The 17999-nt window shown below is 31.2% G+C and overlaps 2 protein-coding genes across 2 annotated transcripts; both read left to right on the top strand.

Annotated features, from left to right (window-relative positions):
- Positions 1–4047: 4047 nt before the first annotated feature.
- LOC117929582 (heavy metal-associated isoprenylated plant protein 36-like) lies at positions 4048–6253 on the top strand. Its single transcript, XM_034849906.1, has 3 exons — positions 4048–4225; positions 4335–4410; positions 4946–6253. The coding sequence occupies exons 1-3, from the start codon at positions 4163–4165 to the stop codon at positions 5857–5859; spliced, it is 1053 nt and encodes a 350-aa protein (XP_034705797.1). The 5' UTR covers positions 4048–4162; the 3' UTR covers positions 5860–6253.
- A 9824-nt stretch (positions 6254–16077) lies between these two features.
- LOC117930623 (pentatricopeptide repeat-containing protein At1g08070, chloroplastic-like) lies at positions 16078–17832 on the top strand. The gene has a single exon (XM_034851256.1). It carries the CDS (start codon positions 16078–16080, stop codon positions 17830–17832), a length of 1755 nt encoding a protein of 584 aa, XP_034707147.1.
- Positions 17833–17999: the final 167 nt, after the last annotated feature.

The raw sequence follows: 17999 nt of genomic DNA, 5'->3' as shown, positions 1-17999 counted from the left end.
CATAGGATAGACTTTGAATTACCATTCCAAGATGCTAACCCAACAGTGCCTTAAGGCCCTTAGCATCATATTTTTAAAATCCAGTGTGTTGGATGATACATTAGTATATAACCCACTCACAATTGTTTATAGCCAGGAGTGGAAAATACTATTACCACGGAAAGTGAGGACTTTTGACCAACTTACTTTTTTTTTTTCTTTTAAAAAAAGGTTGCAAAAAGGATGGTAGGTAAAGATATTTTCAAAAAATACAGCAGATATAGGATCATTTTTCTTTTATTCACGGAAAGTTTAGAGGGGAAAATTATAAGCAAAGGAAAAAATAAAAATAAAATAATATATATATATATATAAGTATTCACTTATTTTCCATTGAAAAATTAAGCTTTTCCCAAACTTTTATCACCTTTACCTATAAAAAATGGGAATAAAGTTATTTAGGTATTGTTTTGGTAACGTATTAAAAAATAGATTTTGATAACTATTTTTTGATATTTTAAAAAATAAATGTTTGGGGATTTGAAATATTTTTAACCAATTTTCTATGTTTTTTAAATATGTTTTAAAAATAAATTTTATATATAACATTTTTCTAATCATTCTTCGTATTCATATAAGCAATATTTGGTTCAAAATGATGAAATAATCCACAAATCGAAAATCTAACATATCCCATGTTTTTTTTTTTTGAAAAGTAACCAAATTTTTATATAAATGTCATTTTTTATTTCAAGTATTTACATGTAGGTTTTAAAATAAATGATTATTTTTATAAGAATATAATTAGGGCATTTTTATCCAAATGATATTAAAAAATGGTAGGAGATTAAATTTCAAAAATTGAGTTTTGAGAAAACCTTTTAATCAAATAATCCTTTATATAATAATTTTTTAACGCAACGTTCAAAAAAACAAGTAAAAATAATTGAAAACAAAACAAATAAAAAAATATTTTTTGAAAGCATTTTTTTTTAAGAATAAAAAATTATTTTCTATTATTTAGTGATTAAAGATATTCCCCCCTTTTTTTATTTTGTTTTAATAAATAAAAAACTGTTTTCGAATTTAGTTATCAAATAAAGCCCTAATATTTTCTCCTTTTTCTTAAATTTTTTTCTCCTCTTATTCATGATATTCAAACATAAAAAAGTTATTTTTAAACATTTTTTTTCATTCCTTAACACTTTTTAAAAACTAAATATATTTAAAAACTTTCAAGAAAAAAAAATCTCTTTTCAAATATTTATTTCAAAATTTTTTTTTAAAGAAATAATTTTTACTAAAATTTCCACTTATGAAATCATGGCTTTAAAAGATGATTATGATTGAGGATATATGGATGAGAACTTTGACCAAGTAGTTTCTTTTCATAAATTGGAATTATTTTAAAACCATCATTTTTTTTCTCTCTAAATTTCTTTTTAAAAAATATATGATAATTAGTAAATAAAAATAAATAAACCTAAAAGGTGATAGATTAGAAATGGGAGAATTATGTTTTGGGGGTAGATGGATCCCCAAATTAATAAAAGGTCCATGTAACTCTTCAAATTGAGCCAAAGACCCAATGAAAGTATGGAAATTGAGTTGAAGGATATCATCCTTCAGTGTTTCCAAAAATACCCTTTGTTGATTTTGAGAAAAAAATTAATATTTTTGAAAAATACTTTTATTTAATTTAATATTTTTTAAAAATACTTTTATGTAATTTAATATTTTTTAAAATACTTTTATTTAATTTAATATTTTTTTAAAATAAATTTATTTAATTTAATATTTAATTTAATATATTTTTTAAATACTTTAATTTAATTTAATATTTTTGAAAAAAAAATATTTAATTTAATACTTTTGAAAACTACTTTTATTTAATTTAGTATTTTTGAAAAAAAAAATATTGAAAAAAAAAATATTTAACTTAATTTTATAAAATATTTTATATGTGTTCAGGGTATATTTGTCCGTTACTATTTCATATCCTTCAACTCAATTTGAAGAGTTATACGGAGCTTTTATTAATTTGGGCTCATATACCCCAAAAATAATTCTCCCATTAGAAATTGGGCAGAATCTTCAACATTCTGCATAGCCACTACTGTTTGACTGTTATCTCACTCCACACCTAGCCTGTCAAGAGATGCTGTCCAGAGAGATATCAATATCTCATCTCTTTGGGAATTTATTACAAGGTCCAATCACTTAATTCATCAGCATAATAAAACTAAAGTTGTGCCTTTGATAATTGACTATCATATATAGGAATAAATTTGACAGCATACCACCATTGTATTTGTATCTGACAAAGCTTTCTGTATCTGAGTGGAGGAATTTTGCTTTTTTTTTTTTTTTTTTTTCCTTCAGATTACAGGCCTTTATTTAAATCTTACTCTTTCTAGGATTCAGAATATGGAAGTTGGGTCAATTGTTTTTTATGGAATTAAAGAGAATTCAGCCTTTATTGGTTAACCTTAAACCCTAGAAAGTGGGTCACAGTCACCATTTCTGCAGCCCACTTCCAACCCACCACCATTAATGCCACTGCAGCAGCATTATCACAAAATTCTCTTCAAGGGGTTTTTCCCCAACTACTTGGTTCAGCAACAAAAGTAGGATAGTTGAAAAGGAATTTCTTACAATGGGCCATAGATGCCCAAATTGGCAACTCAAAAGTGACATGCAAAGTTTTCTTCTAGGTTCATTCCTATGATTCATTTTAATCTCTATTGGCACTGATCGAAGTTGTTAATATCAATTATTATATTTTAATTTATGATTTGAGTTGTTGATAAAGTTTCATAATTGACTGTTAGAGACGCATAACCCAAATCACCATGAGGTCATCAATTAACAATAAAACTTGATCTAACGTAAAGATAATTTATCGAGACAAGGAACTTCTCACCCACATAACTCCTTAATGGATTGTGTTAAGTAAAGCAAATAAGCATACCTTGAGCTCAATAGTAAAATTGCTTAATTGTAGTTGCGTACAAAAAACCAATGTCCCGTTCTATTTCAAACTAATTACATTATTAATAAATAAACTAGATAAGATACCACTCCCTCACATAAGTTCAACTAACCAATAGCATATAAGCATCTCTTACCTACAATTTTCACCTCCCTAATACAAAATGAAGCTATAAAAGTGCCCTAGCTTAGACCTTTAGAGGAAACTTCCCATTTCATTTCCTCAAGAGGCTTTTGTTCCATCCAACTTTTTTCTAGTCATCTTCTTTTCCTAAAGTTGTTAGTGTCTTGATCGTTGAAGAAGGTATGTTAAGCTAAACATCCAACATCTTGTTCTTTCACCACTTGACTATACTTGGTCATCACTTAACTTGATGGAAAGGTTGTTGACTAATCCCTCATGCCCATCCTTAGTCTCCGGCCTATTGTTTCAACTATTACCTTTTTATATACTTGATTAAATTTTCCATAATCTAATCATATATCTTATTATATATATATATATATAATAAAAAAATTTAATATCATACTAAATGCTCTCATCTAATTTCATTTGTATCTAATTTTCTTTAAATAAATGAAATTAACTAAGGTATTTAGTATGACAAAGAAAAATGATATTAGGCATCAAATATTCAAGATTGCGTGTTACATGCAAAAATAGTATTACCACTTCACAAAATATCAATACAAAAGATGAATGTAATACAGTCAAGCACAGATGTAAAGAGAAAAAGATTGATAAAATAACAAGTTAAAAAACCAACATCTCTACCTTACATGAATGTTAAGCAAGAAACATATAGCTAAAAATAAAGCTTGAAATGGTGCTTAATTAAAGCAAAGAATTAAAAAGCATTATGAATGGAACTTTTGTACAGCACTAGCCAAGAATAAAATGGATCCAGTTTTCTATACAATAAAGATATAGTTTTTTAAAATCAGAATGCTAAATTTACAGGTGGGATATGGGTGTCCATCATGAGAACTTGTGAAAGAAGTTTAGTTAAACCCACAGAGCACCAACTACTGCAGCCCCACTAGATTTGTCCTCTCTCTCTCTCCCCCTTTAAGGCCTCACACTCCTTACTTCTTCTTAAAGGCTTCCACTGCCGCAGTCCTCTCTTCCCTCCGTCCGTCCGTCCCTCCCTCCCTCTCTCTCTCTCAAGGAAGCAGCTTCTGCTTTTCTCCTATGGCAACACAAGGAGAGGCAAAAGAAGTGGTGGAAGAGGCGTTAGAACCCTTAAAATACAAGGTAAAGAGCGTGGTTTTATGGCCACCCACCTGTTGTTTTTTGAACAGGCTTCTTCTTTAGCTCTGTTAGAAGTTCTTGACCTGCTTGATTGATCTGCTTTGTTTTTCAGACATGGGTGTTGAAAGTCTCCATCCACTGCGAAGGATGCAAAAAGAAAGTGAAGAAAATCCTACAGAATATTGATGGTAAGCTCAAGATTCTTTGAATGCTTCTGCTGTTTCATTTGTATTTCTCCCCAAATCTCATTGTTTCTTGTGTTTGTTCATCAGGGTCTTGTTTTTTTCCTCCATTTTCAGGCGCTGATGTCTCAAAGTTTCTTGCTTTTTTTCACCTGGTTCTTGTTCGTCTCCCCTGCAACTTCACTCATAATTCCTTCCCAGCTTTCTCTGTTCTGAGGCATTTTTCAGCTCAAATCTCGTACTTTTACGCTCATTCTTTCTGGGTCTTCTTGATTTTCCTCCGATTTCACTCTTTTCTTTCGAGTTTCCTCAGATTCCCTTCCATTTTCAGTTGTATTTTAGCTCAAATCTCACAGTTTTGACTATTTCTGTCCCATGGGTCTGCTTCATTTCCTGACAGTCTCACTCCTTAGTTCTCTCCTTCATTCTCAGTTCTATTTCAGCTCAAATCTCACACTTTCCCACTTTCTCATCTGGGTCCTGTTCAGTTTCCTTCGATTTTCTCGCAAATTTCACTGATGTACTTCTCTTCCATTGTCAGGTGTTTACACCACAGAAATTGACACCAGGCAACAAAAAGTCTGTGTCACCGGCAACGTGGACGTAGAGACCTTGCTGAAGAAGCTGGTGAAGAATGGAAAACACGCCGAGTTGTGGCCGGAAAAAGCTGACCATCGGAAAGAGAAAAAATCAAAGAACAAAGAGAAACAAAAGGACCAAGAAAGCAACGAACAAGAAGGCGGCCATGGTGGAGATAAAGAGAAGTCAACAGTGAAATTTGAAGCAGTACAAGAACCCACCAAAAACCCTGAACCCAAACACAGTGAAGCTGCTGCAGCCAGCGGCAGCGGCGGCGGAGGTGGTGGTGGTGGTGGTGCTAAGGTTGGGGAAAATGGCCCCGCCGCCAAAAACGGTGCAGCCGCTCAAAAGGAGGCAAAACCAGAGGTGAAGAAACCGGAGGCGTCGCCAGCCGGTGAAGCGCCTCCGGCTGCGGAAAAGAAGGTTGGCGAAAGTGATGCTTGTGCAGACAAAGGTGGTAGTGGCAATGGAAGTAAAAAGAAGAAAAAGAAGGGGCAAAAACCCAACTCTGATGTGGGTGCACCATCTTCTGACACACCAGCAGCACCCCCTGGCTCACCCAACCCTAGCCCTGCTCCGAGCCATGGTCCAGCCCCAGCCTCAACTCAAACCGTGTACCACTACCCACCACATTACTATGCACCCCCACAGCCAGCATACACTGTTAGTTACAACACAATGCACCCAAGTACCAGCCATGGGGCATCATACTACGCAACACCCCCACCACAATACTCCTACGCCTACATGCACCCTGGTCCATGGACAGAACCTCCACCGTCCGATTTCGACTCGAATCCACCATCGGTGCATCCACCGTCGGACTCATTCCAATTTTTCAGTGATGAAAACCCTAATGCATGTTCACTCATGTGAAATTCAGCCAACTTGGGAAGGAAGATCATAGCTTATACTACTTGTATGAGTGTATTAAGGGGTTGGGATAATTTTGTAATGTATGTGTATATGAAAGAGTAAAAACCTAGGAGAAATAAGAGGGGTTTTAGGAGGGTTTTGGGCAGTGGGATGTATGTGTTTTCTTTTCCCTTTGTTTAGTACTTTCTCTTCTTTTTAGCATGGGTTTTTTTGCCTTTCTTTTTTTTTTAATGCTTTTAGTCTTACAATGCTTAGTTGTCTGTAGGCCCTAATGCCTCTCCTCCTCTCTTTTTTTTCTCTATGGTACATGCATAAAGTTGATTTGGCACCTTGGCACCTTGCCTCGGCCTATGGGATGGTGAGTATGTGGCAATGAATAGGGTTTCAGGCATCATGCTTTGGAACATCATTTCTTTTGGGAAAAGGAGAAATGCTACACTAATCTAGGGTCATCATTTGCATTGCCTAGATGGATATATAAATGTCTATCTAACAAGTGTCTAATTTTATGGAAGATGGAAAATTCTACACCTTTGAAAATGCTCCTTCCATTATGGAATATTGAATTCTAATAATACAAGTTATTGCTCATAAAAATAAGACATCTTTTGACTACTATAACTTGATCAATTCTTGTATGTTTGGAGATGATCATATTCTTCCTATTTGATCTCCTTTTTATATTTTATTATAATTTTATTTTACACATGTCCAAATGAGATTGAGTGAGGATGTTCACAATACCATCGAAAAATAAATCCTATTTGACATGGGAAAAAAGAAATATATTACAATGTATCATCAATTCTTCAATTCTTCAAAACATCGATATCATATATATGTTATTGAGGAAGTAAATTTATCAAAATAATATGACAAAAAGTGATTTTCTTTTTATAAAAATTACTGGTTCTTTGAAAGATTAGAATTGTTTTTATCATAGTGAAATAATATTATTCTTAAGTTCGATAATGAATCATTCAAATGATGATTCTTAAAACAGATTCATTCGATTTGATATCGAATATCATAAAAAGTTTTATTTATTGGCGATGAACACCAATTAATTTTTTAAATGAATGATCAAAACTTACTTTAAAAGACATATCACACAAGATATCATACAATATACAATATATAATATTGAAGAAGTAAATCTATAAAATAATATGATAAAAAAACGATTTTCTTATAAAAATTACTAGTTCTTTGAAAGATCAAAATTGTTTTCATAAAGGTGTAACGATATCATTCTTTAAGTTCAAGAGTCATTCAAATGATAGCTCTTAAAACAGGTCGATGAGATCTAATGTTGAATATTATAAAAGACTTTATTTACCCGTGATAAGCACTAATTGATTTTTTTAGATTAAATAATCAAAACTTAATCCAAGTATTGACATTAGAACTAAGAGTCATGGATTTAAGTTATAAAAGCATCATATTGAAGGATGAATTATGAAGGTGCAACAATGACGGTCTTAAACTCTGGGGTAAATAATTCAAATGATGACTTTTAAAATAACCCAACCAATTTATTTTCAAATAAGATGATTAAAACCCCATTCATAATTATTTTTCAAATAAGTGATCAAAAATTGACTCAAAGAAAGTTGTTTGAATAAGAATCACCAAAAAGTAATCTATGATTTAACTCATTTCTTAGAAAAATATGCTTTGCTTTAATTACATCATATGCTTTGTAAAATACATCTTATATTGACTAAATATTATAATATGTGGAAAATACAGACACTTTGACTTGATTCAAAGTTGTATAAATTAAACAACCCAAAGTTCAGGAGATCAAGGAATTAAGCTCAAGCCACTGTGCCTGTCTTTTTGTTTTAACTGCACCACCTACTTGGGTTTGAGAAAAGCATTATTAGCAATCAAATATTTGGTTGGCTTTCTCTTGGTTGCAATTGCTTGATTGTTGGTAGGACCCTGAAATCTTTCAAACACCCTCTTTCTGATGTGGAAAGTAGACTTTGATTATGAGCTGAAAAGATTAAATTACTATGGCTATGTCCTTGGTTTTTGTCTCTTTTGAGAAACCCTTTTCTTCCTCTCTCACATCGAAAATCCCCAAAGCCCCTCCCTCCCCCCACCCCAAAAAAAAAGAAAAAAAAAATGGAAGAAGGGGAGAGATTTTAGTGGTTTTTTCATCCTACCCTTTTGCTTTCTTGTTGAATCAAGCCAAGCCTTTGCCTTTAGTCCTCTCCTCAGTCCTCAGCTGGCTGTGGGCTCACAAGGAGGTAGGTTTTCTTTTGAAAAGCTTCTCTCTTTCTTTCATAAAAAACTTCCTTTGAAGTGTGTGTGATGCTTTCTCTTTCTTTCTTTCTTTCCTTTTTTTTTTTTTTTTCTTTCTTTTTTTTTTTTCCTTTCTTTTGTTGGTGTATTAATGTGTGGAATGTTACAAGGCACCCACTTTGAAATTAAAAGCATGTTTGTACTATTGTATTATGTGGTCCTTCCCCCTTTCCTTTACACCTCTCTCACCTTCTCCCTCAAAACATATGAAATGTGTTGAGAGGAAACTGCTTGCTTACTAACTTCTTTTCTTGACTTGAATCATACTGTTCTTGACCAATTTTTTATTTTTTATTTTGCTTCCAAATCAAAGAACTTGACACCTGTTTTTTTAAGAGAAGTGACACTTGGCCAAACTCCACTTGGATTAAATTATATTTATTATAAAAAAATAATACATACAACATCACGAATGTGTCATATCCACATTCTAAGATCATTGGATTAATACTTAAACTAAGCATTATTAAAAATATATATTTACTATCAGGGTTTTGTATCTCAATTATTATTCATATCTTGCTCAGTATCATATTTTTATATTTTTAGATAAAAATATTCTATTTAATATCAAAAAGTATTATTCGATGTTAATGATTGGTCTTTATCATAATCAAGTTGTCGATGCAATTTTTTTTATTAGACAAATTAAAATTTTAGGATTTTGGACTTAAAAAAAACATCATTTTATTAAAACATAAATAGTAATATTAGTTTTTCTCGATCGAACTCATTGGATTTTTTAATATATATTTCATATAAATATAAATATAAATCACAAAATGAGATCCCACTTTCTCTCCAAGGGTATCACTCCCTTTCCAAGTCTTGAAGGGAATATGTGGACTCATCCTCCATTTTTTTTCTTCTTCTATCTAGGATCAAAACCCTAACCATGCCACTCTATTAACTTCTAAAAAAAATCTAGAAACCTCTCTTTGTGGGTTTTTATTCTCTTCCCCACTTGAACCTTAGTTGACACTCCAATATGTCAAATGCCAAAGAAAGCCCTAAAATTATTTATTATTCTAATTATTTAAGGCCCATATCGTTATAGGAACAAATACAAAGGTTTTGGTTTTTTTTTTTTTTTTTTTTTGTCAAAAATTTTTAGGGGTAATCATAGCAAAAGATGGGAATGGTATCTCTTGGGTCCTGTTCTTTTCACACGCTGCTCTATATGATAATGGGGTTCAATGTTGAGGGGTAAGCATATTGTACAAATCAAATCAAATGCTGATGGCCTGTCTAGAGATTTTTGCATTCAATGATTGAAGACCTGAATTTTTGGTTTTGTTTACCATTGATTTTCATATGTTTGTACCATTTTAAAAATAAAATAAATAAAAAAAAATAAAAAAATAAAAATAGAAAAGACAATAGTTCAGTAACAGTAACAGTAACAGTAACTCCCACTTGTGATCAAAAGGGTGATGGGATTAAAAGGATGAGAGAATAGTGAAATTAGATTGACATAAAGTTAAGATTGAGATTTTTTTTTTTTTTTTTTAAGGGAACATTAATGGTACCATGAAGATGAACTGTGTGAACAGAATCTTAATCCAAAGCAAATACACTTTCTCATGTCATAGCCATTTGCTATTGCCTATTGGCCATCTTGTGTGCAGTTTCCTTCATTGGGAATCTGATCCCTTACATACAGTATGCTTCTTCCTCACCAAGCCTCTCCATTATCCACTAAAACCCAAATAAAAAGGGAAATCCTGGTCTCATGTACCATTCTTAGTGTATGTGAAAATTTATTTAAATAACATATTGGTTATGAGATACTTCTGTCAAAGAGATATTAATTAAGTGATGTCGCGTATATATTATTAAATTTCATTATTCATACTCTAATCTTATTTGTTTATATCATTATTCAATTATTTACATCATATCATATATATTCAAAGATTTATTTTTAGAGTTCTGTAAATACCATTATGATACCTTAAAATTTTCATCGAGTTTGATATTATAAGAGAGAAAGTTGTTTGCATTAAGGGAATCGATAAACGTTGTCTTACCTAAATAATAATAGTAAAAATGACTACATAATTAATATGATATAAAGGTTTGGTTTCTTTCATTAGGTATCAATTAGTTGTTATATGAGATAGTTAAGGTCTGATTCAGAAAATGGTATCAAAGTCAAATATCATAAACTTGAAATGTGTATCGATTGATTTTCAGAAAAGATGATTAAATATTTTTTTCTAATATAAAATATGTAAGTACTTATATAAAATTATTTATTTTGATATTGTCCAGAAATTATAACTATTTTATAAAATTGAGATATTTATACTTGAAAAAAAAAATTAAAACATATTTAAATATGCATACAAGTACAACACCCACAACAATGATTATGGGTAGTGGCCTCATAATCATGATGATAACGACAACACCAATGACCAATACAATTAGGTAAGATTGGTGTTTGGATTCACTAATGCTGAGTAATTGGGGCATAACTATTGGCTAGAGAACCACCTCACTCTTTTGTTGTAGGAAAGGCTAAACCTAGAAAAGATATGTAATGGGGCCTAGTCTCCATAGAAGAATGGTGAGCCTTAGTCCAAAATGGCAAACAAATTATTTTGAGCCACATGACCAATTAGGTAAGATAAAAGGGGTGGTTAAGATCTCGGTTTATGACTTGGCTTCCTAGCCTAAAAGGTGTAAGTTGATTAATTAGCTTAATCTTTGTTAATAGTTAAAAATCAAATTTTAATTTCAAAAGGGAATGTTATGAAAAGTTGTATCGAGCTATTGTTGTGCAATGAACATGTTTTAAAGAGGACAAAAATAGGAATGGAGGGTTCTAGGTTTAATAATGTCGATAATAATTATGTCTAATATGATATTTAAATTTTAGTTCTACAAGTTCTAGATTTAATAATTTCAATAATAATTATGTCTGATATAATATTTGAATTTTAGTTCTATAAGTTCTAGGTTTAATAATGTCGATAGTAATCATTGACTTAAGTTCTATCAAACTTTTATGAAAAAATTCTTTCGAATAATTGGCTCGACAAGAATTTTTCTTTTTCTAAACACCTTAAAAGTCTTTTCAAAACTGCAAAAGCAGAGAAAAAAAAAATACTAAGAGTTTGTTTATTAATCATTTTCAAATATAGAGAATTGTTTTTGAGAATAAAAAAAAAAGTAAAAAGCATCTTTTGTAATTAAAAAATAGAAAACAGTTTTTGATTTTTAAAAACATAAAACATTCTTTTTTTAGAGAGTATATTTTAATTATTTTAAATTATTTTCATTTTTTTTAGAGTTGTTTTAAAAATAATAGAACAAATATGAAAAATACTTAAATATAAAATACATCATTGAAAATTTATTTTTAAAAATATTCGAAAATATAGAAAACAATTTGAAAATAGTAATACCAAGCTTTCAAACAAATTTTCAAATTAATGTTTTTAAAAACTATTTTTTGAGAACATATTTCAAAAACCTTCCCAAACAAACCCTAATTCTTTTATATTTGTTTTCATTGGTTTAAAAGAAAAACACAATAATTTTTATACAATACAAGATAGAATCATATTTTAAAGATTTTTTTTTTTTTTTGGTGTTAAAAAAAAAAGAAAAGAAAAACCCTTTGACTTTCTAGAGGGTTCATGCTTTATAAAAAGAAGATAAGTATGAACTTAGTGAAGTAGGTTTATAAGATGTAGTCAATTGTCTGAATCCTGTTGAGAAATAGGAATGGAGAAAAATATGCAACCCCAGTTAACGTAGAATGGTGACCACAATTTGATATTCTGTAGGTTTGAGTTAGGAATATGTGGAGACATGCCCCAAGCCTGAAAAGAGTGTGCCCTTTAAAAACCTACCACACCATTGGAAGTTTTCTTCTTACAAGTCAAGATATTGGAATCATATCCCCTTGATAGAGGAACCTTGTGCCTTTTTAACTTCTCTTTTTCTTTTCCTTTTATTTATTTATTTATTTGTTGAATTCTCCGTAAACAATGAGTTGAAAGAGATCAGATAATCTTCAAATTTGTAAATTTAACCCTTCTCATAATTTTACTTAAAAAATAACTCATTTTTAACATAAATATCTCTTATCATATTAAGATTTATGTATAGGTTTTACAATAAAAGATTATTTTTTCAAAAAAATAATAAAGATATTTTTATCAAAACTAACCCTTCTCATAGTTTTATTTGGAAAGTAACTTGTTTTTTTTTTTTTTTTTTTACATAAATACCCTTTACGATTTCAAGAATGTATATACATATTTTAAAAGAAAATAGTAAAAGTAATTTTATCAAAACAAACAAAAAATACATGTCATCCATTCTTTTTTTTTTCAAGACTTAGACTTGGATCATAACACAGATATCCATTTAGTGGAATATGGTATAACATGTGGCTTCCTCAGAACATAAATGAAAGAGCTCTTATGTATGGTATGTGGAAACATGATATATGGGTAAATAAATTATAGCTATTTTAAAAGGAGGTTGTTATTCGCAACATCCCTTTTGCTAAACATAACACTTTTTGTCATATTTTTTTCCACATATACCCTTTTTAATAAAGAACTCTCTTTAACCTCCTCTTAACATATTAAACCTAAATTTTAGTTGATTAAGATTGCAAATCACATACAAGAGTCATTACTTTTTCTGCGTTGCAAAATTTGACATACTTACCTTTGAACGCAACCAAAGATGTACAAGGTCCTACGTAGGAATGGCAACGGGGTGGATTCGAGACGGGTCGCCCCCATCCCAACCCCACCCTGTTTAGCAAAACCAATTCTCATCCCCGTCCCATTTAAAAAATTAAACGGGGCGGGATGGGTATGGGAAATTCCCATACCCGCCCCACCCCGCCCCGCCTCATTTAGTTTTTTTTTTTTAAATTACTTTAAAAACTTTTAATTACATTAAAATAAATATATTTTATAAATAATAAAATTATTGTATTTTTTATAACTTATTTTATTAAAAAAATTTATTATTATCTATATATTAAAAATAGTAAAATTAAATTTTAAATTAAATTAATTTTAAAATTAAATTAAATTAAATTTTAAAATTAATTTTATATGTAAACGGGGCAGGGCGAGGTGGGATGGGACAATACCCGAACCCGCCCTGGGTTAAAAAAAAAATCTCATACCTGTCCCAAACCCGTTTAATAAATTTTAACCCCGTCCCATTAGGGGCGGGACGGGTACCTGAAAAAACCCGCCCCGTTGCCATCCCTAGTCCTACGAGAGTCATTACAATTGTTTATTTGGAGTTAGCTCGACACTTCATAGCGATATAATTCTTTTATTTATTCTTATATTTACACACACGCAGATACACCCTAATTGTTGATATTGTAATTGTTGTGTTTTTTATAGGTAAATATGGTTTCAGATTTTCCATTGCCAAGAATTCATCCCAGTTGGTATTCGTATCATGATGTCAGTGTATTCAATTGGGACGAGCAATTTAAGCTGAGGTTAGAGGAGTGGCGTAAACAATTTGGAACAACTACAGTATATTATGTAGACCTTGATTGAGTTCATGATTCAATATATTGAGATGGTATTTAGTTGATTATATTTATTGACTTTTGAACGTATGTAGGATTTAAGTCTCATAATGTTTTGACATTTTTTTAGGCTCTTGATTACATACTTTGTTTTATGAGTCTTTACTTCGCATACACAAATAATTATTACATTGCTCATATTTTTAATTAATCTCTAGTTATATGCAATATTTTTGTTTGGGTTACAAAAAAAATCATATTGAACACAATAAAAAATATATTTTTTAAAAAACCATTCCAATTAAATATTGTTTATTTTAAAATTTTAATAATAATTTTTATTTAAAAAATTGAGTTATGAATTTCACATTAAAACATTGAATATAATAAAATCATTTTACATAATATACTTTTGGTGAAAAAATCATTTTATAATTTATTATTTAAAGAAATTGTTTTGTTTTAAAATATAAGAAGAATATGAAAAACAATTGAGTGTGAAAAAATAAAAGAAATGAAAAGGAAAAAAAAACACAGTTTAGGTGGGGTGGGGGTCGGGTGGGTAAAGATGAAAAGGAAGATAAAAATAAAATGAAAAAGAATGCTAAAATGTGGTGTGAGGGTTGGGAAAAAAAAATAAAAAAATGGTGCAATTGGGACGTAAGGTTGGGGAGGAGAGAGGGAGAGGATATATGGGAGAGGAAAAAGACGGGGAATGAATAAAGGAGGATAGTTTAGGAATGTAAAATGATGCATTAGTTGTGAATAGCAATTGGGTTTTAAAATATATCAGGATTATTGTCTGAAATAGAAATCTATATTTACGTAGATATTTATAAGGAGATTGTGATTTTATATTTTATTTAATTCACTTTTCCTGAATTTGATAAAAATATTCGACATTGACATAAGGGAATAAAAAAAAATTAAAACTCTTTCTTTTTTTGAGAAAATCCTTTCTTTTCTTTTCTTTGCTTGAAAGAAAAGAATGGGAAAGTTAAAATAATAATAATAATAATAATAATAAAAGGAACTATGGATTCTTGCACAATGCTTTAGGACGAACAGGGAGAACAAACATATCTCTTTTATGCCCCATTTTTGTGGAATTTTGTAAGGTGGTTTAGAATATTCTAAAGGATGGTGGTTGTTCGTGAGCCCCGATTTTAAAAATGCCACTAATATATACGAGTTGGATAAAAGCTACTATTTGTGGGTTAAAAGAATGGTTTGATTTAGGAAGTTGATTATTTAATAATATTTACTTTTTATACTAATTTTTGAAGTTTTATGGTTAAAAATTTAAAACATTAACCATGACATTTCACATACAAAGAGGAGAAGGAAAAAATGGATTTATAGAACAAGGAAAATGTTAAGGGCTTGTTTGAAAATTATTTTTTGTAATAGTTTTCTGTTCTCCATAAAAATATATATATAAAGAAAATATGTTTGACAACTAAAAACTGTTTTTTATTTTTTTTAAGAACAAAAAATAAAGTGTTTTTAGAAAAACATTTTTAAGTTGTTTTCAATTGTTTTCTACGAGTTGTTTTAAGAAATAAGTATACAAATATGTAGAACGATTAATAATAAAAGACTAGATATAAAAATTATTTTTAAAATATAAAAAACAAATTAAAAATATTTTAGGTTTTTAAACAGACTTTTATTTTACAAAAATCAAATAATAATTTTCAAAAATTGTTCTCAAAAACTATTTTTAAAAATTGGTTTAAACAACAGTTACCAAACAAGCCCTAAGTACCTTTAAAGGAACCATATATCTCTAAAATTATATGTTTAAGTTTTATATATTTACTGATTTGGAAAATAAAGGATAAAAAGTTTTCCCTATCATACATCAATTTGTTAAGTTTTATTTTGATATCAGAAAGTTTGAAATAATATTTTATTTAAAAAAAACATATATACAATGATGCTTCTTTGAATTTATTTCTTTGTTCTCCTCTTTTTTTTTTATTGTTTACAAGAAATGAAGAATTTGAAATTATTGATATTTTAAAGTTATTTTTACTATATTTAAGTTTCCATAATATTTTCCAATGTCAATCAAAGAAAATAATTTAAATTAAATGAAATTAATTTTCAAATATCAAACTATCATTCCATGATATATTTTATTTTACTGTATAATGTTTGAAAATAAATTTTAATACAAAAAAAAAAAAAAATCAATGATTGCCAGGTATAGTAGAATTTTCAGGCCCAAAAAACTATTACAAGCCCAACCCAAATCCAGTCCAAGCCTAGACGAGGCCCAGCCCAAAAGGTTGTACCCAAGGCCCAGTTCTATTAAATTTAAAGCATAGCTGTTTTCAGAAGTTCAATATGGTCGTCTTTCATGGCCGGTGTGGATGCCTCATATCCCTCTCTTCTCCTCTTTCTGGCGCCAAATAACGACTGTCACTGCCAAATTCAAATCCAAAAATTCGAATTACAAAACCCTCTCTGCACTCCAATCATGCAAATCCACGGAAGATTTGAAGAAAATCCACGCCCAACTCATCATCACAGGCCAAATCAAAAACACTTTCATAGCAACCAAAACGGTGGAATCCTATGCCGTTTCCGCCCGAAACATCGATTACGCTTTCTGGGTTTTTGTGGGCATCAATTATCCAGATTCTTATTCGTGGACAACGATGATTAGAGGGTTTGTAGAGGCCAAAAACCCCGAAAAAGCTCTAGAATTTTATGGCCTCATGAGGCAGAGAGGCGTTGAGTTGAATAAATTCACTTTTCTTTTCGTGCTTAAGGCTTATGGGTTGAGGCCCAGTTACCAGGAAGGTAGAATTGTTCATGGGAAGCTTGTGAAAGTTGGGTTTTGCTATGATGTGTTTACGCGCAATGCACTGATTCACATGTACTTGAAATGTGGAAGTATTACTGATGCACACCTATTGTTTGATGAAATGCCTAACCACAATGTGGTTACATGGAATACAATGATAACGGGTTGTTTTGGCTGTGGGGATACTGAGCGTGCGTGTAGATTGTTCGGTGAAATGCCTGAAAGGAATGTTGGATCATGGAATGCAGTTGTGGGTGGGTATTCTAAGTTGGGTCACGTTGATATCGCAAGATCATTGTTTGATTTGATGCCGGAGAGAGATGTAGTGTCATGGGGTTCCATGATTTCGGCCTATGTTCAGAATGGTAGGGCTGCAGAAGCGTTAGAACTCTTCAAAGAAATGATGCTTGCAGGGGTTAGCGCAGATAGCATAATCATCACTAGCATTCTTTCAGCTTGCGCTCAAATTGGAGCACTGGACATGGGGAGGTGGATTCATGCTTATATGAAGAGAAGCAAACTGAGGAACGATGTTTTCTTGGACACTGCCCTTGTGGACATGTATGCCAAATGTGGGTGCATCGACACAGCATTTGGAGTATTCAACACTATGCCGCGAAAAAATTTATGTTCCTGGAACGCCATGTTATCAGGGCTTGCTATTCATGGCCATGGATTTGCTGCTCTGGAGCTCTTCAAACAAATGGAATCCACTGGAGTTGGACCAAACGACATAACCTTCGTTGCAGTTCTATCAGCATGTAGTCACATAGGATCAGTCGAGGAGGGGTGGAAGAAATTCAATCAGATGAACAAGGAGTTCAACATCACTCCAAAGGTTGAACACTATGGCTGTATGGTAGATATCCTCTGCAGACAGGGGCTCATAAATGAGGCTAAAGAGATAATCAGAACCATGCCAATGGAGCCAAATGTAGTTATATGGGGAGCTTTGCTTAATGCCTGTAAGGTCCATGGGTACACCAATGTTGGTGAGGATGTGGTGGGATATATTCAGAAACTAGTCTCAGAAGACGGGGGGTGTTACGTGCTTTTATCAAATATATTTGCAGCTAAAAGTCAGTGGAATGAAGTTGAGAAGACGAGGAAGATGATGAAACAGATGGGAGTAGAGAAAAAAATTCCTGGGTACAGCTCTATAGAATTGGATAGTGTGGTTCATGACTTTTTTGCTGAAGACAGGTTACATTCTAAATGGAGGGAAGTGAGTGCAGTTATAGAGAGACTAAACACTCACTTAGAAGTCAAGGGTTATGAGGCAAATCCATCATTGGTATTGTACAATATAGATGAGTAGCTTGAAGTCAAATTCCAATGTGTGGGTCGTGAATATGGTATTTAACTTGGAGTTGTGGGTATACGTTAAATCTATGTGGTTCTTTACAAGGTACTTGAGAGCACTTTTTTGGCTATTCAGTCCTATGTGGGGCATATTGTCATCATTCGTGTGTTAATTCTAGGTAC

This window comes from Vitis riparia, chromosome 14 (genome assembly GCF_004353265.1).
Source record: "Vitis riparia cultivar Riparia Gloire de Montpellier isolate 1030 chromosome 14, EGFV_Vit.rip_1.0, whole genome shotgun sequence".
Taxonomy (NCBI): Eukaryota; Viridiplantae; Streptophyta; class Magnoliopsida; order Vitales; family Vitaceae; genus Vitis; species Vitis riparia.
This window is presented reverse-complemented; position numbering and strand designations above follow the sequence as displayed.

Coding starts and splice junctions, on each gene's coding strand:
- LOC117929582 (XM_034849906.1), top strand. CDS start 4,163: ATGGCAACACAAGGAGAGGCAAAAGAAGTGGTGGAAGAGGCGTTAGAA. Junction 4,226..4,334: donor TAGAACCCTTAAAATACAAG/GTAAAGAGCGTG, acceptor TTTGTTTTTCAG/ACATGGGTGTTGAAAGTCTC. Junction 4,411..4,945: donor AATCCTACAGAATATTGATG/GTAAGCTCAAGA, acceptor TTCCATTGTCAG/GTGTTTACACCACAGAAATT.
- LOC117930623 (XM_034851256.1), top strand. CDS start 16,078: ATGCCTCATATCCCTCTCTTCTCCTCTTTCTGGCGCCAAATAACGACT.